We start from the raw sequence: 25,783 nt of genomic DNA, 5'->3' as shown, positions 1-25,783 counted from the left end.
AAGAATTTGTCATTTTTAATCAAATTAAAGGTCATTTAAATGGTCCTGCAGTATGACCATTTTTAGCTATGTTTTAGCTCAGTAGTAGAGCATTGCGTCAGCAGTGCAAAAGGTTGTAGGTTCGATTCCCTGGGAACGCACATACTGTTAAAAAGCCTGAATGCACTATAAGTCACTTTGAATAAAAGCATCTGCTAAATGCATAAATGTAAATGAAAGTTACCTGACAAATTACTAACATTTCTAACAAACTATTTTATTGTTCATATGTTTTTAAATCCTTTTTGAAGGTAAGTATTTAGATTGGGCAATATGTCATATGTACACATAAATCTGGGTTTACCAGAATAACATTTTAATGCTTTAAATCAAATAAGTATTTTCAGTATAAATTACCTTTAATATTATGTTCCAATTTGTTGTATTCAATTCAAATGTCACATTACGTTTTCATACATCCAGATGTTTAGTAATATGAAAGCATTTACCTTCTCTTCAGAAGCTCAATAGAAATCTTGTTGACTCCAGTCAAGAGACAGATGTTGGTCTGGGGTGTAGCTTTGTCTAATCTTTTTCTCTGCTGCCTTACAGACAGCCCAGGCTGGTGTGCATGAGCATGACTATACATCCAGATGAAATATAATCTGTATAGACTCTTTGTCTACAATAGTTTAAACATTTTATTTACACATAAACCTTCATCTTCAGGCTACAAGTTACACTTACAGAGGAATTACGGCTAAGCAGATTTTAAACATATTTACAAAAATACATATACTCCAGACAAAAAAAAAAATTCTGTAACATAACCCCAATGTCCATATATAATGTACATGTATTATGTATTATGTATAATGTGTGTATGCGTGTGTGTGTGTGTATATATATATATATATATATATATATATATATATATATATATATATTCTTTTTTTTCTTAGTTTGAATTCATTTTAAAAACTAACTTTAACTTTAACTTTGTTAATGTTGTCACATCAAATGGAATAATTTGTCATGATAGGATCAGTTTTGGGGGGAAAATAAAGAAAAATATATAATAAAATTGTGACTTGCCCATATGTCAACTAGCCCCATACAAACACACACACACATATGCATACAGTACATACATACATACACTACTGTTTAAAAGTTTGGGGTCGGTAATAATGTTTTTAAAAGTAGTCTCTAACCAACATTTATTCAAAAAATAAAGTAAAAATTATAATAGTGTGAAATATCATTGCAAAATAAAATTAACATTTTATGTCTTCGCTGTCACTTTTGATAAATTTCATGCAGAAAAAAAATTTAATTCTATAATTTTCCAAACTTTTCAAAAAGAAGTGTACATATATATAATGTACATATATAATGTTTATAAAGACATTGGGCTTTAGAGTATTTCTTAAGTTTGTCAGGAAAAGCTTAGATTATGGAAGAACTTTGAACGGCGAGCTGCATGCCGGTTTTCTGGCTCACTGCTTCGTCTCCTGTTTCCCTCTTTTTCTCTACGTCTGCGAGCGAGGTCTTCTTCTAACACCTGAACATAAACATACAACGGTCGTCAAGTTTTTTTCCCAATTAAAAAGGCTTTAAACCTCTTAGCTTTACTATTCCCTCCGATACCTCTTTTCTACATGCAAGCTTATCTCTCCATTCGTTGAGCTCCAGAGTGTGTTCGTCCTCCAGAGCTTTGATCTTTTTCTTCTCCATGTCCACAAGAATTTGGAGCTTCTCATTCTGAAATCCAAACACACAGACACTGAGAACCACATTCCCTGAAGATGAAAACACCTCAAGGCTGTTCCCAGGCTGACGCTGATGTACCTGAAGCTGCTGTAGTTCAGCTGCGCTGGCATCACATTGTTCCTGCACCACTTTCAGTTGGTTCTCATGACTCTCTTGTAGACTCTGCCTCTCTTGCTTCTGTCTTGCCTCCTCCTCTGATAAGAACTGAGAGGGAAAACCAGTTTTATTAAGTATAGGTTGAATTTGCTACATGTTGTTTTGTTTCTTCTGAATCCAAACCTGCGTGAGACGTTGTCGCTGCTCAGGTCCACTCAGACCTTGCTTTCTGAGCTCATTCTTGAACTGATTCAAACAGGACTTTGCTTCAGCTTTTTGGGCCTTCTGGAAGGAGACTCTCTCTTGGGCCTGCAATGACTTCTGTTCCTCCAGTAGAGCTTGCTGGAACCGAGACGCTCTCTCCTTATCCTACCATATGAGAGAACAGAACCACAGACTGGTCAGGATAAGGTACAGAAGAAAAAAAGAAGATAATGCTTTTGGAGGGTGCTGCATAATTGACCTTGTTGTGTCTCTTGGTCAGCTGCTGTCTTTGAAGGGAGTACTGCTCCTTCACCTGCTGTTTGAATAGATGGTACTTCTCCTGTAGGTGGCGCTGTTCTAACTCCCAAATCACTGCCTCGCGAGCTTGAGAAGGAAGGACACAGTATGTTTAGAATCACATACTACCAAACCTTCTTCTGTATACAGAATGTGTACAATGCACACTATTTATTTACTGTTACAGTGCTCTGTACGTGCAACTTTACTGTACACATAAAATACCAGAATGACGTATGGAGGACATTTTACCACATCAAAAATAATGAATTCATTTTAAATGTATTTAATAAAAGTCATTTCAAACAATTTCTCAAACTAATTTTTTAAAAATGAATATATCTATATATATATATATATATATATATATATATATATATATATATATATATACATACAGTATATAATTTTACTTAATTATTTTTATTGTAAACAACTATATATTTAATTCATGTTTAAAATGTCATTAAATGTAACATCAAAATAATAAATATATCACTTTTTAATTTGACAAGTCAGTGCATTTTACAAAATTGCATTTAAAAATGATTTAACGATTGTTATTTGTTGACATCTTTCTTTTGGAATTACAAATGTGATTACTGATTCTTTACATTTTACAAACTGACACATTAATGCAATTTAAAATTTGTATTTCAAAAAATATCTATCGATTTATTATTTACTGTTACATTTAACCACATTTTTAGACACAGATTTGTGATACATCTAAGAACATTTAAGAAGTTTAAGAAGCTATTTCTTTACATTTTTATTTCTAATTTAATTAACTGATAACTTATTTTATTTTATGTGGGACTCTTGCTTCAGATTATTAAAATGTTCTTTACACTAAAGGATTTTTTTTTTTTTTTTAGAACTCATCATGAAAAGGTTCTTTGTGGAACTCAATAATTTTCTTGTTCGGAATTATTGTGAAAACCCAGCTTCTGGAACCTTTATATGTAAAAGTGTATTTTAAAGATTAATAAACTGCATGATTTTTGTACAAATTACATAATAAACAAGTGTATTAGCAGTGGCATATTTACCTCGCTTGAGCTGCTGAGATTTGACAGTAATCTCCCACTCCATGGAAGCCACCTTCCTCTTATGTTCCTGAACGCCCTTCTGCAGAGCTTCATTCAGCTCCTGCTGCTGCTTCTGCAGGAACCGCTGCTCCTAAAGCACAAATAGACGCACATGAGAGACTGTCTCCATGTGTTTGAGCCTAATGCAGTGCAAGTGTGGCTAAATGCAGCAGTCCGTACCTCTTTAGGGTCTGCTTTCAGTGCGCTGCTCTTGCGGCTCAGCTCTTTCTCCTGCTGGGCCTTGAGTCTGCGTGCGTCCTCCCTGAGCCGCGATGTGTGCTCAGCCTCCATCTGGCTGCTTTGGTGCTGGTACTGTTTCTCAAGTCTCTCAAGCTCCCCATCATAGTACTGCTTCTTACTCTTTAACAGGACAAACATTCATTATTTCAAGTGCTCGTACTTATGGTTATGAATATGGTTAAGAATAATCACATCATGCAGCTTATCGAGGAGACTGTGCTAATAGATTGATCACACTTACAATTCAGTATTATTGCTACAGTCTTTTGAATGAGCTTTCGTTTTTATATTTTGTTTTCATTGTAGTTTAGTTTATGTAATTGTTTTATGTGGTTTTGTCATTTTTATTCATTTTTATACCTTAATACAATAATAAAAATGCATCCAAAAAAAATTATTTTAGGTTTAATTTTAGTCATTTTTAGTCTTATGTTATTACAGTTAATTGCCAAGGCAACTTTTGTCATTTCCACTTTATACACAAACACACACACACACACATTATACATGTATGTGTGTATAGATTTTTTTTTCTAATATTTATAATTAATTGTTTTAGCTTTATTTTTAGCTTTATTAACAATAACCATTTTTAAAAAGCAATAGTATTGCCCAGTAAACAATAAAAATACAAAAATAATTTTTAGTTGACATTTTTCCACTTGTGTTATGCTTACAAAATTACATAATAATTCATTAAATTATTCATATTAAATAATATAATTATTATAATCAATACAATTATTTTTAAAAGTTACAAGAAAAAGAGAAAAAAGAAGAAAAGTACATATGCTTGGGTTGTTTTGATTAAATAATAATAACAAAAAAATTATAGCGAACTAACACAATAAGACACAATAAAACATGATTTAAGAAAATTAATAGTTATCTGTTTTTGCAAATAAACTCTTCAAATAATAAAACAAATACTTAAGTTAATTTAGGAATTGTAAATTAATTTACAGTATGAAACATTTAGAAATATTAATTGTGAAATGTGCCTTAGAATCAGCTTTGTAAAAATGAGTTCTTGCATGTCAACGTAACATTAGTAAAGGTTATTGTATAAAGGGCATGTTATGTACTTCAGTCAGGAACCTGAATGGAAACATTTCTGTTTAATAGCACGTCTAATGTTGTTAACTGAGGCCAAAGGGCTTTTGTTCTTGTGGCTTACAGTCATCTCTTGTTCTATGTGACGGAACATCTGCTCTCGCTGCTGCTGTAGCTTCTGCTCAAGCTGGGCATGTTCTCTCTGCTCTTCTCTCTGCAAGAGTTTCAACGCATGCAGTTCCTGCCGTCTGAAAACACCCAAGAAGTTATGAATTGACACGTCCACTCACCCATGTCCACTATAAAGCACAAAGACTCATTACCTGTTGCAGCGAAGCTGTTGCTCCTTCATGTCTCCCTCACTAACCACTTTGGAAGTGGTGACACTGATCTCACGACCGTCCACCATAAATTTACGCGTCCTTTTAACGGTTCGCCTGCTTGGGTGCAATTCCTGAATTAATACAAAACGAGAACAGTTTGCACATGTTGAATTAGCCCGCTGGTTTTTAGCTAGATGTTTATTTCAGACTTACCCCTTCAATCCCAGGAGACAGTGGAGGCTCAGTAGGAGAAAGAGGTGCAATCATGTCTTCGTCTGATTCCTTAGGTGTGGATCCATTCGATTCATGAGGTGGTATTAAGTCTAAATTCTTCAAGCCATTTGCAAGTGGCCTTTCTTGCTCATTCATGTCCTCTTGAACTACAAACATCACTTGCTTTTTCAGCTTTGGTCCAGTAACATCTGTTGCATCTTCACCAAGAGGTTTTGAGTGCTCTTCTGTAACGTTCTGTTTACTAGTTTCCATGTGAAGCTCTTGTTCAGAGTCTGTCCCATCTTCTTTCTTTTCAGAACAGACTTCTGTTGGACTTGCTCTGTCTTGATCACCAGGAGTACCAACGATGATCTTTTCTCCTTCAGAACTGGTCTCTTCTTGATTTTGACAGGGTATCTCTGCCACCTGTGAACCAGTGGTCATCTCATCCCGGGCTGGTATTTCTACCTCCTCGTCAGATTTTCTTGTGTTCTCGCTGTTTTCGTTTTTTGAGTCTAAATCTTCATGTTCAACATCTTCCTTGTTGGATGAATGCTCCTCTTCCTCTGTTTCTATATAAAGATCTTGGTCTTTCTCACAGCTTTCCTCTTCCTCAGACTTTTCAGTGCTTGAGTTGACTTCTTCATGGCCTATCTCAGTAGTAACATGCTCTTCCTTGAGATCCTCACACTCTACCTTCATGGTAATGTCATCTTCGTTGGCGGTTATATGTTCTTCCTTCACTTCATCGAAGTCCTTGCCATTTTCACTGATTTCTTCTTTTGTTGCATCCACCGTTCCTCCATCTGTCTCCAGTTCTCCTGGTTCTTCTACATCTTCCTTGGTTCTTCCTTCAACAGTGTCATTTTCTGATGGTTCAGTCATCTGTTGTGCTTTTTTGATGTCAGAAACGTCTTCAGGAGCATTATTAGAAGGCATCTCTACAGTTAAGATTTTGCTTATATCTAAAGCTGGAGATGAATTGCAGGTTTTCAAAGGACAGGCCAAATCAAGGTAGTCATATTTATTACGTCCCTCATTCGTTTCAGTCCTTTTTGCTAGTGGTGTTTCCAAACACAAAGCTATGATTGGTGTGCTTTGTGGATGTGCTGTTTCTTCCTTGGTAATAGGAGGTGTTTGGAGGGATTTCCAAAACGTTTGGTCATTGTTTCCTGCATCGTCAGACTTCACATTTTCATTGTCGTCATTGGTGAGATCTAGTGTTTCCTTTTCTGAGGAATCTGTTGGTAACACTGTTTGTGGTGGTGTGCTTGAAGGGTTTGAGGTCTGGGCTACCTCCTTGTCAGTATCTACTTTAGCTTCCTTGTCTTTGGTGTCAGCAGCCTCAGTTCTTGGAGCATCAACTACGTCAGATGTTCGCTCCTTCAGTTTATCAGTGCTTTCGCTTTCTTTGCCATCTGAAGGGCAAGTTTCCACAGTTTCCAAAGCTGCACTTGAAACCTCTGAGCCCTTACTTCCTTGAAGAAGTGGATTGTCACCCCAGAATCCAGACTTGCGTCGGGAGCCTCCAGTAAAAAACGAGAGGAGATTTCCTGGAACCGAAAGGCGTCTTGACTTCTTCTGAGCTTTGTCTGTGGCCTGTGAAGCCCTGCGGGTCACTTTAACCTCAACTATTGGCTCGGAGTCAGTGGGAGATTGAGGAACAGCTTCTGGAACAGAGGTTTTCTGAGGGGTCTCAGGCTCTGGTGGTCCTTGTTCTTCAGCAACTTGTTCTGGTTGTGGCACTGTTTGCTCCGACTCTGCAGTGATCATCTCCTTCGCAGAACATTCGAGATCTAATAAAGACTACAGAGGAAAAGATGCAGAAAAAGATATATTAATCGGTGTACTGCTGAACACATGGATTATGTTTGTTTGACAAGGCCAACAAAAGGGGATAATGACTTTTCAAATAGGTCATGCGGTATAACCAAAAGGTTAAAATCATGATTAATTGTTATTTTCTTAATTACACCACTGCTCAAAAGTTTGGGGTCAGATGTTTTTGAAAGAAGTCTAACATAGGCTGTTATTTAAAGTTAAAATAACTGTTCTCTGTTTTGATATATATTTTAAAATGTATGTTATTCTTGTGATGCAAAGCTAAATTTTCAGCATCATTCCTCCAGTATTCAGTGAAATCCTTCAGGAAGCATTCTAATTTGCTGATTTGGTGCTCAATAAAAATTTCTTATTAATATCACTAATTACTATTTTGTGGAAAATGTATTTTCAGGATTTTTTGGATGGATAGAAAGTTCAAAATAACAGCATGTTCCTGTCATTGACCTGTGTCTTTACCTCAGCCTCTATGACCTCAGTGACCTCTGCTTTGGCCTCGGCGATGAGTTCTTTAAGGGCTCGTCCATCTCGTCCTGCATAAGAGAAAGGATGGGCCATGAGCTGTTGGGCTCCCCAACGAGACTCTGGATTCTTCTGCAAGGTTCTCCGTAGAAAATCTTGGAAATGCGATGACCTGACAGCGAAAAAAAAACAAACAAAAAAACAAGATAAAGCTTAAGCCGAAACCCCAGAAGATCTAGAGAGGGGATGAGGAAGGGGTGACCCACCATTGGCGTGGATTGGAGAGTGTGGGTGGTGGAGATTTGGTGATCTTCAGCAAGACCCTCATGGGGTTGAGAGAATGATGAGGAGGCTCCATCTCAGCGCCCTCGATTAAAGTGATGCCCAGTGACCAGATGTCAGCTTTGGTCGTGTAGGGATTGTCCTTTGACGTCTCACACATTATCACCTCAGGTGCCATCCTTAAAAGACAAAATATTATGATCTAATGTTCTTTGGCTAGAGGGCTGTATTAAGTAAAAGAAATCACTATAAGAGTAATTTAATTGTTTCTTTTTATGAGGTTCAATAGGTATAGTTCACCCAAAATGATCATTCTGTCTCATGTTGATCTCTACGAGTTTTTTCTTGTATGAAAAAACATAAAAGTAAGTGAGTAAACAATGACAGCAAGAGCATTTGACCCAGTGTATGAGAGTCTCACCAGTATGGAGTTCCAATGAAAGTTGATCGTTTTTGGAGGGTATTGTCATTTTTCGCAGACACACCAAAGTCAGCTGTATGAAAGAGAATATAAACTGATAAAGCACAGACTGTATTTAGACCAAACATGTGAGAGAACAGTATATCTGTACCTAGTTTGACCTGTCCATCCATGGTGAGCAGAATGTTGCCCGCCTTCAGGTCTCTGTGTATAATGTGATGCTGGTGCAGGTAAGACAGAGCCTGCAGAGACTGACAGCACACCTCACTGATCTGCTGCTCTGTAAGGCCACGCTCCAGTTCTGAAACACACGCAGTATGGACAAATTATCATAATGCCTTACAGATACTACCATAAATGACTGAAAAGTGTCAAGTCACCTACCCAACATGATATCATCCAGAGCGCCTCCAGGACAGTACTCGATCAGGATCTAAAAAGACGAAGCATACAGAGAAAATAAAAAAATTATAATAGTCAAGCTATATAGGACGGTGTCTTTATTTATGCAGACTTATAGAAAGCAAAACCAGTGTTGGGGTTAGCGCATTACAAGTTACTTAATCAGTTTACTTTTTTTCAAATAACTAGTAAAATAACTTTTACATTTACAAGAAAATTTCAACACTTTTTCAAATAAATATGTTCCTGTGGCTCAAGTGGTAGAGCATTGTGTTAGCAGCACAAGGTTGTGGGTTCGAGTCCCATGGAACACATGTTAGATAAGAAATGTTAGCCTGAATGCACTGAAAGTCGCTTTGGATAAAAGCGTCTGCTAAATTCATAAATTTAAATAAGTAATTCAAGTTACTTCTTACTGTCTTAAAGCTTCCAATTTAGTTTTGTATTTATAGTCCCTATAAATAAATGAGGGGGAAAAGACTTCTGGTAAGTTTTAAATGAACATTAACTCTCAACACATAAAAGTAGGTGGTGGGGTGTTCCTTACCCACAGCCAGTCCTCAAAGAAGATGGCGTCCATTAAGGAGATGATGTTTGTGTGGCGACAGGATGCTAGGATGTCTATCTCAGTGATGTAGTCGTCCAGCTGCTCTTCACTGCGCACTTCAATCACTTTAACAGCTGCCAGGACCCCCGTCGTCTGATTCTGTGCCTGTGATCAACAGTGTAATATACTGTAACACTTGCCTTTGGCATTTCCAATCAAAGTGCACGAAAGTAACCAGAAGTTCTGAAAACTGGGAAGCAGAACTTAACATCTGTACAGATGCAGGCCATGATGCAAAACTATGTACAATCTGCAAAGATACTGAAAGCTGTTCAGCTGCAAGGCGCATTTCAGTTTCAGAAAGCTATATGCAGAAAGAGAGGTTGATATGAGCTTGAAAACACTAACAGGAAGCCATCTTTGATCTTTCACATTTTGGTTTAACAGGAAGTTGCCTAACCACAGTGTAGCACTATGCCTCCATTTTCTGTCACCTTAGAAACCTATAAATAAAAAATGTTTTCAAAAAGGTAATTGTTATATTTATTTGTTTGCTTAAAATAAAGTTTAATGAATCGTTCAAATTAAGTTTTTTCTAGATCTATACAGTAAATATTCAGGTAGACTGCATTGAATTGGATTATCTACAAACTGCTTCATTTGTTTACACATTATGTACATACAAGAGTTCATTGTGTAATGTAATGACATCACAACAATGATCATGTTGACAGCCTAAACCACAGATTATGTATCTCATCTTCCACAAACATCCGGTCCTCCCCTGCCGTTCCCTTATGGTTACTTTTGAGAACCAAATAATAACATTCTAGGAACATTCTATGAAGATTCTTTTTGTAACCAAAGACTTTCCAGAACTTTCTGGGAACCAAAATAAAAATCTGAATCGCAGGCTACATCATTAAACCAACAGTTGGCGTTAAATGGCGTTTCTTATGAATGAATCACTGAATCGTGCACTCAACCGATTCAAAGAAACTGATTCATTTAGGTACGAAAAAATACATTCTGAGCAACAAATCAAGTGGAACACTTCCTAGACTTCGTTTGGAACAGCAGACAGAGAAAAAAAAAAAAAAAAAAAAACGAAATAACTGGCAATAGTGCTTCTAAAATGTGAGTTACTAAATATTAACTATTTTTTATTGATCTTTTGTGTAAAGAATCAGATTTGCAGTCGTGCTGTTGTTCTGAATGTCAGCGTCTGTGAATCGGCTGTGAGCATTTGCGAATAATATTGTGAACAATAGCACTATTTTCTCATCTGTGTGATATTTATATAGTTATGGATAAATATTTGTTAGTTAAACCTAGATTCATTCCTAAAATAATATCAAATGGGGTCAAACAGCGTGATAAAAAACTCTTGTATTTAAATTGTGAATCGTTCTGTATTCATTCTATTAACTTTTAATCATTCTTGTCATGAAGCATGTTCATGAAATGTTATAAGAGGTAGACTGAGCAAGACACAGTTACTTGCAGAACCGTATTTGTCACTTTAGTTGACATTTCAATCTGAAGAGGGAGGGGTTTCCTTGAAATGACGAGATTAGATCAGGCTATGCCTTTTTAAAGGCCCAGACTAGTTTTATCATTCTTTAAACATTCAGTTTTTTGTTTTTTTGTTTTTCACTTAAAAAAAGTTTGAATTAAGTGACCCCAGATAGATATATTACAAGAGTGTTCTGTTACTTTGCATTTAACAGAAAACTGAACCTCATGATTTGATCCCCTTACCTTATAGACCTTCCCAAAAGCTCCATCTCCCAGTTCTCCCATAGTCTCCCACGTCTGGTGTGGATCCACATCCCTCTTCAGGTTTTCGTAGTGCCGAACTCGCTTTTTCTCCACACCCAACCGAAAGATTCGCATCAGGAGGGAGGCCATGGCTCCCTCCCTTTTAAATTCAGCCCAACTCCTTAAGAAATCCCAGTCCCTTTGAGTCAGTCGGTGGTCCTCAGAACCACTGCCCAAACTAAAAACTACACAAAGGACAACCGTCTGAATTTCTCCAAGACAAAGATGCTTTTGACTGTCACGTCGCTCCTCATGCGCACCTCAGAGCACGACAGGAAGCTGCAAATAGCAACAACATCCTTCAAAAATATGGGCCACAATAATGAGTAGGACGCGCACCTCGTCTGTAGAGATGTACTTAGTTTGTGCCATCTATTGTAGTGTGTTTTCAGCAGCCATAGGGCCATTACTTGTGTAAGAAAGCATGATGATTTAGATAAACAGATATGAATGATTGGTTTCAGAATGAATGTATTGTGTTTTACAGAAAGGCAGATTGTTCTGTGCAGTAAGATGTACTGTGTTCACATGTTCATATTCTTACCAATGGTTTCAAAACCAAACTTAAACAGCATTTTAACAGTGTTTTAGGGGATCCCCTAAAATGTACATACTGTACAATATTAGCTTAAAATCAATCACATGGAGCAAAAAAAAAAAAATCCATCTTGAGTCTTGAAACAGGTCATCAATGTGATTTTTCCACTGCTGGCTCTGTTTACTGACATGAGTAGGATGATCTGAGAGATGTAGTCCCACACTTTTACCACTAGATGGTTCCACTTTCACATATTTAACCTGGCAAAGTCTGACATGAAATAATAGTCTGATTGATTTTATTTTTTAATAATGGAACATTTATTGAACCATTTTAGAAACTCTTTGTTTGTTCATGTGTGTGTGTGTGTGTATAAAATAACACCAGTTTTTTGTGTCATTTGTGATACATCATTTATGATGTATATAGTATAAGAAAATGGAGCTCTGTTCAAGGAGGGAAAAACATCTCTGTGTCATTTAGAGACTCAAACTGAGCAAAAATATTAAATGTGGTGCAGGTGTTATTTATTTGGCCAAAAAGTATGAAATTCTGATGGTTTGTAATATAACTGAGATCTTTATAACAGTAAAACAGACTACTTCAAATGCTTACTGTGTATCAGTTGTTACTCTTTATTTCCCAATATTATGTCTTCGTAAGATGATATTTAAGTGTTTCGTTTTATGATCAAAGCTCTGTAGTTTTTAAAATGAGCAAAATATATAATGCAATGTAATCCATGATGATTGATATTTTTCCTTGAGATACAGATATTTCTCAAAAGCCTAATGCATCATATTTGATTTACATTATTTCTTTATTTATATATATACATACACACACATATGGATGTAAACTGAAGTTGTTTCAGTCCTTAAGTGTTTTGTTTGAAATATGACTAACAATATAAAAATTCTAAAATTCTTCTTACACACCTTTATGGTAATTGTTACTAGTCTGAACTAGTTACTACTAATCTACATTATGAACTAGTCTGGGCAACTAGAAGTAATCAGTTTTTATGTAACTTATGTATCAAAATAAATAAAATGAAAAAAAAAAACCTTGACTAACCTGTAAGACGTATCTAAGCAGATCCTGCATCTGGGAACATGCAGGTTATACCGTGGTCTCAAAAAAGATTTTAAGTCACTTAAAAAGTATGTATTTTATTTTTCTACATAACAAAATATCTGACTAGTGGCATCTGCAAATAAATGCTCCTACCTGGAGCTTCATTCTTCATTTTACTGAGCCTTTCCCTCCAACGACTTAACCAACATTCACAAAAGTAAGTTATTTTAGTGAAGTCAGTTCCAGCAGAGTAACCGCAGCTGTAGTTTACCAAATTAACTAGGAATACTTATTTGGGACAACAGTCAGAAAGTGCCTAAATACTCTTTTGGCTTTATATTTAATGTTTAAAAAATAAAATAAAATGTTCAAACTTGTTTATGCTTCAAACTGTGTCAAAAATGTGTCAAAGTTTGAAAGACAAATGTAAGATGTGCCCTTGCCCTGTCTTAATTCTCCCCTTGGTTAAATATATTCTCCCAGCACTAACACGTGTGACAGTCTATGACTTCACAGTAGATGATCTTGTTTAGAAATACATCCGACTCAACATTTTGAAACTCGAGATAAAGCAATAAAGGCATGATTTTCAGTAGACCAAAAAATAATGGAAAAACAGCTACATGTTCCACAGTTATGTCAATGATTTATTTGTCACATCCTCCATATCCATGCAGACCCTCCGAATGATCAACCCCGTCAGGTTTTCATGAAGACTTTAAAGAGCGACCAGCCTCATGTAACTGTACAGCATGAGCAGTGTAACGCTCCACTGAACGAATCTGAGGATGACATTCCTGCTAATCAGCATGTTTAAATAGTCAAACTAAAAACCCCAGAGAAGACATCTCCAGTCAACCATTGAACAGCTTTCCAGGCTGTGCATACAAAGTACACGGTGGAGAACCTCAAACTACACTTATAAAAGCACAAGGACCCCTGAAAATCATGATTCCTAATATAAAAAACAACTATACGAGACAAATCTATTGAAATTATTAAGTGTAGTTATGTGATTTTTTTTTTTTACAAAAACTAAATACTATGGAGACCGTAAAGGGACATAGAGATGGAAAGAAAATTATATTCAGACGCTGTTGCTCTTCCGAAAGATCTCCATTTCTTGAGAAACCATGCGACCACCGAATGTAAATGAATGTAGTTATGAGTGAATTTTCTTGAGGGAATGCGTATATTTTTTCGAGTGACGTGAGGTCGCAAAAGTGTTTTGGACAAATTGAAAGCAAACACAGTGTTTCTCATTGAAATGCAGAAATATTTCCTCCAATTTTACATTTTTACTATCACCATGTCACTTAATATGCAAAATAAAGATTTGTTGTACGTTTCTTTTTAAAATGAGGGCTGAATAAAAGTAATAGCAACAAATACAGTAGTTTTGGTAAATATGCTTAAAAGAAAAATATATTAAACATACTTAATAGGTTAAATTAACATTTATAGACTTGTAGGTTAACATTGACGGCCCTAAAACTGCATTTTATAAAATGTTAATTTTCAACTGTCCACGGACACCCTATTAACTCGATTTAAAAACACCTGGGAAAATAACTAATTCGAAGTTATTTATATTTAACTCGCAACAAAATTTAGTCGATTTGATCCATGAGAAACTTAATTTCACATCAATCATTTTGCGTTTTTTAAAAGTTATTGTTTTTCAACTGAAAATCAGTTAATTGCAGAATTACCTTTTAAATTTGATCAGTTTTGGAAACAAAATCCGGTATATTTGTTCACGTTACACGTTAAATGGGGGTAATAATTAGGACGCGTAACACATTTAAAAGAGGTATGAGCATTGAGCACCTTTACTTTCTGACTGTACAGTACAAGATGGGACACCGTTTAATGTAATGACAGGCAGTTTCAAACTCATTTTTCAATTTTACACTTTTGATCAACATGAAAAAGTGCATCAGGAAAGACTGGGACAGGTCGGTTTAAATACGCAACAAATTCAGCCAATAGTTAACAGTCGAGTTACAGGCAGATTATGGGATAAACAAAGCAATTATCTGAGGGATTCAATGCTTTTTAAATAAAAATTTTTACAGTTTTGCATACTATATTGTTTTCCCTACCAGTGGTTTATCCAGTGCCACAGTGAATCAAAAACAAACATCTGTTCCATTATTTTTAAGTGAAACGTAAACTTAAGGACTCCAATAGTCATTTTCCGGCAAGGAAAAACTTCAACCCATGATTGAAAGGAGGACATAGCTGATTATGAACTAATTCAACAGCTAGTTTTTGTGCCAAACTGCAGTCTGTCATAGACAGGCCTTGCGTAATCGCTACACCGCTAATCACATCTCCTGAGGGAGTGAACGTAAAATTCCCTTAGAAAAGGGAATTAGAAATTTTCAAAAAATAAAAATACTTGACCATTTACAATTTCATCTGCCAACCTAAATCCAGAATGCAAACATATGCATTCCTGATAATAAAATATGACTTCTTTCACCCACACATATGACACAGCCGACTGTATAAAGCAGTAGCACTTATATAATATGCAGGTTCTGTACATTTTATTTACACATTTACAAAATGAAGATTAGCAAAGAGTGGCAAGTCTTGTGAGTCCTTGTTCATTTTCTGGCTGGACCGAGTTGCAGTTTCTTTTTCCGGTTTCAAATTTGCATTATTTGTCAAATCTTCAGGGGATGGGAGATGTAAACATGTCGGATGTCAAGCTGGAGTGATGTCTAAATTCAGATGTTGTTGGAGGATGTGATGCGAGTAGTCCATCAAGTGTGTATGAGAGGTGCGAGACAGCAAGGCCTCTGAAATCCTGGACTGTGAGAGAGACGCTCCCTCCGCAGAAGCAGCAGCGGTGGAAGAGGCCGAACCAGAAGCTCCACGCTCTTCTCCAACAGAATAAGGTGATGGAGGAAACCCTGAGCCCCTCTCAAATCCCATTGGCGCTTATCTTGGACTTCTGTGACAACTCTGCTTCTTTAGCCTGATGGAACAGAACAGAACAGGTGAGGGTGTTAATATCCAGCAGTTTCTAGACACTATTGGTCTCATTATACATCGATGTAGAAGACATACACAAAAAAGTGAGCAAGTGAGCAGAAATAGCATTTACATATGGACTGACACACATTTATTCATATACTAATAACATTTAACACTAAAAACACTAAAAATAAAAAGAACATACGATATAGCATTAAACATTCTAAAATATTACAACTATTTCATAAATTATTTCAATGTAATATCTAATGGAAATTCTAAATTAAGGCTAGAAAAATATTACAATATAAAATTAAACCTCTTAAATTAACTATTATATAAAATCGATCAATAAAATATTTGATAGTATTTCTGAATGCATGCAAAAAAAAAATGCAATATAAATCTAATCAAATTTCAATTTTATATTTGATAAAAAAAATTTTTTTAAAAAGATTAAATAAAACCACTTAATTACAAACACTATGCAAAATCTTTTATTTGAATGTTTAATAGAAACTCTAAATCCATGCAAAAAAAAACAAAAAAAACAATGCAATATAAAATGAAACCTCAAAAAAAAAAAATGTATTCTATTTAAAATATTTTATAAATGTCAACGGTTCAGAATTAAACCATTGCCAACAACATAACAGCCAAAGTATGCAATACAACGTACTGCGCAATAGTCAACGTAATCCTTCCAAAACCACATATTGTTGACTCTTCATCTTTCCATAAATACACCCACTGAGTGACCAGTACAACATCTCGCTCGGCACACTTACATGTATTAACTGAGCTTCAGGTGATGGCATGTCCAACCCCCTGGGTTTCTCCAACAGTTCTTCAGACTAAAACACATAATCAAAGTGTTAACAATATCTGGAATTTAAACTATTTGTATTAGTTTAACTATTACTTGTTATACAATGGCTGACGTCCTGGAGAATCTGATTGACTGGTTGATGATATAATAACATTCCTACCTTTCTGTCTTTGATGACCGGAGCAGAGTCCACCAGCGCCTCCACAGAGGACGACAGCGGATTCTCTTTGGCTGAGGTTTCGGCCTCCACAGGAGGAGGAGTGGCTTTCTGTGACACCGACATGAAGAAGACCATTACATATGAAACCGTAACAACCATATCAGAACAGAGATAACATATCAGCGCTCAGTGAGGCAGAGACGTGCCAGTCTGCATTTCTGCCCAGTTTAGATACATGTTCAAAGGTAATCTGCTGCCAAGCACTGGGGTACGTTTTTAAGCAGAAAGTGAACAGAGCTGACAAAGTTTGGTTTAATTCATAAAGTCAACGTGCTTATTAGGTGAATAAATCAATATTTACAACATGTTGCACAAATGTATTCTGTATGCATGCTCTTTGGATGTTTACAGAATGTATACGGAATATTTTGAAACCAGTTTTACGTTATTTCATACTGTACATTATAATGTGATGCAATATTCACTTGTAACATCTAGAGGACTGTATATTAGACATTTATTTAGACAAACTAGTATAGAATTGTATTGTCACCTCCAGTTTGGGCACCGGTGGGATGACTGGAGTTTTAGGAGTGAGGTCCGTCAGGTACATTGCACGAGAGAGCAGCAACAAGGACGGTGGGACGTTCTCTTTCAAGTGCAGGTCCAGCCACTGAGAGAGAGAGAGAGAGAAAGCATGCCAATAACAATTAAGAAGTTATTAATGACTCAAAGCATGCAGGCACACGTACAGTAATGTCTAAACAATCAGAAATGTATTGACACAAGGAGGACAACACTCAGTAGTCACAAGCTGGAAAATAGAAGAGGACTGTTTAATGCCTGTTGTGTGTGTGTGTCACACTTTCAATGTGTCAACGGGTGTCTCAATGTCTTTGGGTGGAAAACAGTCATAAATATCCTCCAGTAGTCAGTTTTACACACCTGCTGCAGCTGCTGTCGGAGCTGATCTGTGGTCAGACCCAAAGATCTCATGCCACGACTCCTGCAGGCGGCCTGGAGCTCGGCCACGGTCATTACAGCGACACCCTCCTTGGAGATCATCTACAGAGACACAAAAACCCCAAATCATGATTATCTAACATCTGAGATCATCTCCTTAACATATCAAACCCAGAATATTACTTTAACGTTTTAAGGCCCGATCAAACAGAACAAGTTTTTTTCAATAAGAGGCACCTTTTTAAAATAGTTTTCTATTGGCAGTGAGCATTTTGAGCAACGTTTATGCGCCCCGAGCGTCTTGTGTTTTAGGCACCTGCTGCACCTCTGAGGAGTGCTCTGAACGCCTGAAGTTGACAAAAAAAAAAAAGCAACTGGGCAGAAAAGCACGCATTGTCAATTGCGTTTTTTTCCATTTTTCCATTGTCCAATGGAAAAGTTTACAGTTGCTCAGAAAGTCCAGAGACTGCAATGCAGGTGAAATTTTGGTGCCTGTCATGGGTTACCTCGAGTCTTATTTTTTTTTAAAGGCTTTTGGTTGTTGTAAATGTTATGCCTAGCAACATAACAACCCACAGCACACTGCTTGTTTTTTAAGTCACCAGAAAAAGGCAGTGTGGTGCCCTCGCGTTTTCAGACCTAAAAATGTGTTCTGTCTGATTGGGACTAAGGCATCATTCACTCAGAATACATTTTTGCGTTCAAAAAACAAGTTGTACACTTTTTTTACTTATTTTAACAGGATTAGCTCATATTCAGAATAAATATTTACTCAGCCCCACGTCATCCAAGATGTTCATATCTTCAGTCAAAAAGAAAGTAAGGATTTTGAGAAAAACATTCCAGGATTTCTCTCTATATAGTGGACTTCAGTGGGTTGAAGGTCCAAATTGCAGTTCCAGTACAGCTTCAAAGGGCTCCAAGTCATTTTCTTAAAACAATAAAAAACTATTTTGCTACAAATGCTCATCTTGCACCAACACCGACCCAGTGTTTACAAAATGAACATGCAAGATAAGTCAAACGGCCTTTACAAAAAAGATAAAACAACAATGTCGGACGATTTGAAGTTAAAGGAGTTTTTGTCCTACGCTAACTTTTTTTAACACGAGTACACTAACGAAGAATTTAATTCCTCAGCTGGGATAATGTAGAACCATTTGAACCTTCAACCGGTTGGCTGCCATTGGAGGTCACTATATAGAGAAAAATCCTGGAATAATAATAATACATTTTCCTCAAAAACTTAATTACCTCGCGACTGAAGACAGACAGACAAAAACCATCACTGATGACATGGAGGCGAGTAAATTCTCAGGAAATTATCTTCTGCCATTTTGGAGACTGTCCCAGAACGTAATCAACATAATTATCGTTGTTTACATTCCGAATGCACACACACAGTCTACTGAATGTAAACAACGCTGATTAAGCTCAGTGAAAGCACACGCATGCTGAACATAAAAAAAAAAAAAACACTCATTATGTTGATTATGTTCTGGGGTACTCTTCAAAATGGCGGAAGACGATAACTTGGGGAGAAGATTTACTGAATAAATTGTTCTTACTGTTTTATTTTGCGTACAAAAAGTATTCCTGCTGCTTTGTAAAATTACGGTTGTATATGGACTATTTTACCGATATCCTTACTATGTTTCTGTGCGTTGATCATGATAATATCCTTGCTGTCTATGGAGGGTCAGAGAGCTCTCAGATTCCATCAAAAATATCTTAATGTGTGTTCAGAACAAATGTCTTACGGGTTTGGAATGATATGAGAGCGAGTACTGAATGAAAGCATTTTCATTTTTGGGTGAACTAACCCTTTAAGAGCTGTGTTTTTAGAATGGGTATCATAATAAAAGATGCAAAAAGCAAGCCAAAGATGTTTATTTAGTGCGTGTTTAAATAATAGAAAACTAGCATTGTAGAATATAAAAAGTTTTTTTTTTTTTTTGATCAGCCCCTTATTTTAAGATGGTTTAGTCAACCACAAACATAGAGATCACAGCAACATGTCAAGTCATAAAACCAGCTGTAAAACTACTTTAGAGGGTCAAGTAGCAGTTGTCTGGTTTTGTCTCACCTCATCGTCAGCCTTGATGGTGCGCAGCTGCATCATCAGCTGGAAACGCAGCAGGTTATTGGTGCCGATGGGCTGCAGCTCCAGCAGTTTGCACAAGGCCACCAGCTGCGGCCGCTCCAGATGCTCCAGCGTCAGCTCATCCTCAAACAGCTTGGAGAACTTCACAATGTCTTTAGTGCTGGGCTGTTCACCAGTGTGCCTCACCTATAGCGGACAAGTTAGAAGCGTCAGTCACAACCACAATCATTTTAACTATACGTGATGTGTCAAAATGGATTTGATTATTAAAGTCACCTGCTGCACGTAAGTGGAGAACTTCTGAGTCTCGTCTCCAACGGCTGCTTTGTTCCTCCTGGCCATCTCACCGATGGTCTCCTGTAAGAACTTGGCCAGCTCTAGTTTAGCAGCGAGACCCTTCTTCTGTTTTTCCTCCTGTCAGAGTAAAACAAACAAATTGAGATGTTTCATTAGTCAAAGTGAGAAGTTATTAGTCATAACTTCATGAAAATTACTACTCGGATACATTGAGAAATTGTTTTACGAATCCTTTACACAGATATCTTATTCTTGCATTTCGTCATTTAGGCTGAACTTTTGCTGTTGTTTAAAAAGTAAGCTTATAATACCTTCTTGGACTCTGTCTCAAATGTAGAAGGCAGCATTTCTGGAAAGAGTTTGAGGAATACGGGGAGCAGAAACTCCATGAAGGGAACGATGACAAAGACCATGAAGGGCACAAGCCGGAACAAGTCGGCACATGTCCGCATCAGCTGTGGAGACAACGGGACAGGTCTTATTCATCCATAGTCAAACACAAAAGCAATATGGGTAAGTGAGAATAGCATTTCTGGCCTAATCCAGCTGTGCTTTCTCAGCGCTGTTAAGCTTTTTGGTTATGCAATTCTATTTGTGTCACATTACATCATAAATCCTTGACCAAGCAATGGTTTGTTCTCACAGGATTATCAAATATTATTACCTTTTTATAAAACTCAAATCCTTCCCGTTTACATACATTAATAACTTCTGACATTTTCCTTTGTCAAATTACTTACACCTTATATAAAGGTGTTATGAGAACATAAATAACAAAAATGCAGTGGTATTACCATTATTTTGGACATAAATGGAATATTATAATGAACTATAGTAGTTCAAATGGCTTTGGAAGAGACATAAGTTATTGATTTTAAAATAGATGTGGATTTAATAACTGTGCATTTTAATTCATTGTAAAAGTGCACTATAATATTTAAATAAGTCTGAAATAGTAGAAAATAAAGCTCCAATAATACCACTTAAATGATGATGCTTTGACTTTACATTTTTTGTTTCCGGTTAATTTTGTTAAACATTTTTTAAATATCATCTATAATATCAAATACTGGAATATTCTAACTTGAGGCCACAGATCATGGAGATGCAAAGAAATAACAAACCAGATGTATAGCGGGTAATATTTAAATTAACCTGAGAAACCCAAAACATACCCTCCTCCTCTCCCTCCGGGTGAGCTGCTGTCCGTGCAGTAACCTCCAGACCATCCTGGCTGCAATTTTGGTGTCAATTCCCAGGAGGCGGAAGCCATGATAGTAATGCTTGAGCTCATCCAGGACTTTCTGTCCCAGGGACTTTCTTGGCACTGATGGTGGTGCTGCAGGTGGTTGAGTGCCTGAGGCGGCGGGGACAGGATCACCCTTGACAGGTTCAGGGCTGTCCTTCACCTCTTGAAGCCAAGCACAAGAACTGTGGAGGGGACGTGCAGCTATGCAACCAGGACGGATGAAGCTGGATGTGTAACAGGGGTACAGCGGCCTGGGACACCTGGCTGTGATGGCCACCTGGCTGATGAACTCTGAATGGTAGCGTATGCATGCAGTCGACGGGAGTGAAGCACAACCGTGTCTTTTAGAAAGTAAGTAGGATCCCCTGGAAGAAAACCAGAGCTTGCCATTTTGATTTTTTAAAACCTCCACGAAGCATTGTAACCAGGGAACACTGCACAATATTGTTATGAAAAATGTATATTTTAATCAAATAATATTTTGAATATAATATATTGAGCAGGATGAAAATTTTTGCACCAGTAACTTGGACGATGAGCTCACCTTGATCTCGTTACAGCTAGAAGCACCTGTGAGCTAAAAACTGCCATTTTCGTGTCCTGTAAAGAAAAATAGATGCAATGTTATGTACCTGTGATGCAATTAGATTTACACATATTAGAGACTTATAAAATCTGATTAAACTGAGGATTTTTGGGGACTAATCCTAATATGTACTAATAGAAATAATGTACACAGATACACATGTATTTTTGAGGAATAAGTGGTGTTATTTGTTGTGCATATTTGTTGAACTTCTATTTGTTATTATGTACGTAAAAGAACATGTGTTGATGAATAGGAAAGCACGCTCGTCACGGATGAGGCCGGTCGCGAGCACGCGCACACACTGACTCACGTGCTTATCTTCGCCGCTTGCGTTGCTAAAACAGAACACAAACACGGAGACCTGTCAAAGTCATAGGCCATATTTAACGACAATTAAAAGGAACGTTTCATTTCACCCGAAAGTTTACCTCAAATTGCAACAAGTAGATTGTTTAAACGTTAACGATATATCATAGTAGAGGCCATTATGACACAGACCTCTTAATTATTAAAGTGCTATAACTTTATTTTATGCGTAGGTAAACAAACTACAGTATCCACTTTTTATTTTAAGTCATCGAAAGTTTAAACTTTTTAAACGTCTAAATTGTTGTATAAAAGTGTTGCGAGTAAGTCAAAACAGTGAAGTTTCTACTGACAGGCGCAGAAGGCCACAGTAGAGGCCGCAGATATAACGTTAACACCATCTGAAAACATCCGCTTTCGATACCAGCACAACTTTACATCTATTACAGAGGCTTTTCTACGGATATAGTCGATACGACATCGAAAAACAATCGGAAAGTTATTTTGTTTTTACTTTCATTTATGTATGTTACTGCTAACAGCGAGCGGTGGTTAAACGGTTAAGAAGCAACAGATGAAAGCCAAAGGATCGAGATTCGAGACAAATCTTAAAAACATATCGAGTATTTAACAACTTGAAAGACGATTAAACATCTAGCGTTACCAACCTGTGGAAAAGGCACGTGTCCGCGCGGTATGACGGCTGTTAGGCTGTATTCATTGGATATGGTGTCAGATCGGATGACTGTGGAGAAAAATATCCGGCTCGACGGCGCTCCTCCTGCAGCTGAGGATCAAATATCCTCGGAGGCGATGGTACGGGTGAAAAACTGACCTTTTGCGGGATGATATACTCCATTCACGATGTTATGTCGCTCGTAAGGTTTAAATCTAAAGGGGATATAAGTTAATACATCCGTGGTGATGTATTGTTGTTTTTTTGGAACAGACTGTCCTACTGGAGGATCATCCGATAAACGGGTGAGGAGTGAATGACAGCCATATAAGCCAATGAGCGAGCTATACGCACTAGTGACGCTGGCCAATCCGCTGGACGGGCCGGACAGTGGAACTTCCCATGACCTCATCCGTGATGATGATGGCAGATGAGCCTCCACACCTACTGATCTCAGTTCAGCTGTAACTCAGAATTGTCATGGCAACAGTCAAAATCACAGTGCCCAGAACAGCGGCGGACTAGCAAGGCGTTTTATATGGCTGTTATTAGGTACTTGTTCAGACGATGGCGCTATTATTCATTTTAACTTCGCTTGAGATCCACAGGGAAGGAACACAGACCCTGATAACATTGTTTTGTTCTTATTTACATTTTTACTGAAATATACTGTTTATGAAACGCCAGAATAATTAAACAATTGCATGTAATGTTACACTAGTAATTATTATTTCTGTAGGCCTCGTATAGGGAATAAAGCACATTTTAAAAGAGTATAATTAATGTGGGTTAGACAATAGTTTTTTTCTTTCTATATCATCTATCTTTAATTTTATCTAGCTTTATCCATATAAATATTGTTTTTATTTTTAATTTTACAAACATATATATATTAATTTTGTTATTTCGTGGTAGAAGTAGTTTTTTTTTACTAATTTTGGAAAACACAATAATGATATTGTTGTTTTTTTACGTAGTCAAAGTAAAATGTAAAATTATATTTTACAATTATTTGTTTCATAAATACATTGTTTTTATTGTATGCATATATAATACAATATTATATATATATATATATATATATATATATATATATATATATATATATATATATATATATATTATATAATTATTTCTGTAATGCATTGATCACATCTATGATTTAATGTCAATATTGGTTTTCATTATGTTGTAATTATAAGAAGAAGAAAAACTACTCGTCCCAACTGCCCCTCACATCATGCAGCACAGCAATGGGGGAGACCTCTATTTTTGGCGCTGAGAACACGGCCTCAAGCAGAAAGGGCTTTATGTTAAAGGCAGTAGAGGGAGGGAGACGGGCTATAATAAATATATTGGGGGGGCAGCCAAATTTCCCCGGGTCTGCAGGAGCATCACCGCAAAAGGAACGGCGGCCTCATCCCTACTTTCTACAGCCAACCGTCCTGTCCGATGGGATCGACATACGACTGATCTAGCCCCAATTTTATTTTCCATACACCGGATTAGATCTAAGAAACGTGGAGTCATAGGTCTTTGTGTTGATATATTTATGTTAACTGCAGCGGGGATCCAGTTTATTTGGTGTATTTGTTTAGAATGGAACACGCTGAAGGTACAGACGCTATTTTATTCTGCTTCGTTCCATAATATCGCGTTGAATCAAAACAAGCGCTGCATGATTTTCTGGTTTTGATAACAACAGAGCAGTGGTTTTCATCACACCGTTTCCTGATGGAAATGTAATCTGGCCAATTTGATTTAAAGGGGCACGGGCAGCCATATTGGCATGTTCGCATTTACTTCTTCAGTTTTTGTGGTCCTCCACATGATCCAATCTACCGCGAAACATACCATTTGGAAACACAATGTTTGTTTGGAAAATTCCATGGTGATAAACCTTAGCAATAACGTTACGTGCGTCGGTGTTTCCCCGTGTACACACATTAGCACATCCGCTAACGCCGCCTTTCATAGAATGCAGCGACATTACACGGGTCCGCTTTACAAGGCTGTTGGGGAAACAAGATCTGTTTTTTAACTACACGATAGCTTAATTTTGTTTATTCGTTGGCCATAAAGAATTTTCATTAAGTTGTATGTGTTTATATATGATAATATGATTATATCAGGTATGTTTCGTTATCCAGAAAAGGCTAGCAGGCTAATATTAGCCAGCTGCTGGCCACTGCAGGTTTGTTTCTTTGACATGAAACATTTTATTATATTAGTTGGTTTAGAAACAGTCGTTCATGTGCTAAATGAAAGGCTTTAACGGCTGTTTTAACATTTTCTCTTACTAGACAGACGAAACAAGCAAAAATAGACCAAATAAACACTGCTTTGATGGCAAATATGTATTTTATTAACCAGCTGGCATACTTGTAATTAAGGGAGAGAAACTAAAAATTAAAAATATTATTCAATGAAATAGAAACTGAGATAAAGCATGCATTGTTGTCATAAGGGAGAGGGGTGTTATATGAGGAACATGGCATTTAACATGCTAGATTCTGACTAAATATCCTATCCAGCAAGGCTGTGTAAATTTTGTCTAAATTTTGGCATGAAGTTTCCTCTCAAGAATTAGGGAAAGTTGGCTTAACTTGGAGTGGAGTAAACTTAATTTATCCCCTGGGAGGGAGATTTGCAGCATTGCAGAAGTACTGCAAACCTCAAACTCATTTGTGCATTGTGCAATTGAGTATTAATCACATTTTTAACCCATTTTTTATACACAAAATGCAAAGCTATTATTGCAGTGAGCACTTTTTTTAACAAATGTGATCAAATTGAGGTTTTTTTGTTGTCATAAACACAGTCTATCTTTTTTTCCTCAATATCGAAGCAGGCCCTGTAAGAAAAAAGGAAACTTAAGGATGTGGAGCAGAACAATGGATTTCTCCTTCTCTTTCATGCAAGGGATCATGGGAAACACAATTCAGCAACCCCCTCAGCTTA

The 25,783-nt window shown here is 36.9% G+C and overlaps 2 protein-coding genes across 2 annotated transcripts; both read right to left on the bottom strand.

Moving 5' to 3' along the window:
- Positions 1-1,248: 1,248 nt before the first annotated feature.
- On the bottom strand, positions 1,249-11,324 carry LOC113109726 (serine/threonine-protein kinase 10-like). The gene is made up of 17 exons (XM_026273467.1): positions 10,987-11,324; positions 9,226-9,390; positions 8,661-8,709; positions 8,428-8,577; positions 8,277-8,349; positions 7,840-8,034; positions 7,571-7,745; positions 5,270-7,075; positions 5,057-5,187; positions 4,858-4,981; positions 3,621-3,800; positions 3,402-3,531; positions 2,312-2,436; positions 2,032-2,217; positions 1,831-1,956; positions 1,630-1,743; positions 1,249-1,543 (listed from the first exon to the last, which is right to left on the bottom strand). Exons 1-17 carry the CDS (start codon positions 11,134-11,136, stop codon positions 1,418-1,420), a joined length of 4,005 nt encoding a protein of 1,334 aa, XP_026129252.1. The 5' UTR covers positions 11,137-11,324; the 3' UTR covers positions 1,249-1,417.
- A 3,140-nt stretch (positions 11,325-14,464) lies between these two features.
- LOC113109725 (LETM1 domain-containing protein LETM2, mitochondrial) lies at positions 14,465-23,139 on the bottom strand. Its single transcript, XM_026273465.1, has 11 exons — positions 22,815-23,139; positions 21,796-21,851; positions 21,178-21,616; positions 20,314-20,457; positions 19,982-20,119; positions 19,688-19,891; positions 17,584-17,703; positions 17,192-17,311; positions 16,639-16,746; positions 16,438-16,503; positions 14,465-15,650 (listed from the first exon to the last, which is right to left on the bottom strand). The coding sequence occupies exons 2-11, from the start codon at positions 21,840-21,842 to the stop codon at positions 15,597-15,599; spliced, it is 1,440 nt and encodes a 479-aa protein (XP_026129250.1). The 5' UTR covers positions 21,843-21,851; positions 22,815-23,139; the 3' UTR covers positions 14,465-15,596.
- Positions 23,140-25,783: the final 2,644 nt, after the last annotated feature.

The sequence above is a fragment of the Carassius auratus genome, chromosome 10 (genome assembly GCF_003368295.1).
Source record: "Carassius auratus strain Wakin chromosome 10, ASM336829v1, whole genome shotgun sequence".
Lineage (NCBI taxonomy): Eukaryota > Metazoa > Chordata > Actinopteri > Cypriniformes > Cyprinidae > Carassius > Carassius auratus.
Note: the sequence above shows the minus strand (reverse complement) of the source record. Positions and strands in the feature narration are given on the sequence as shown.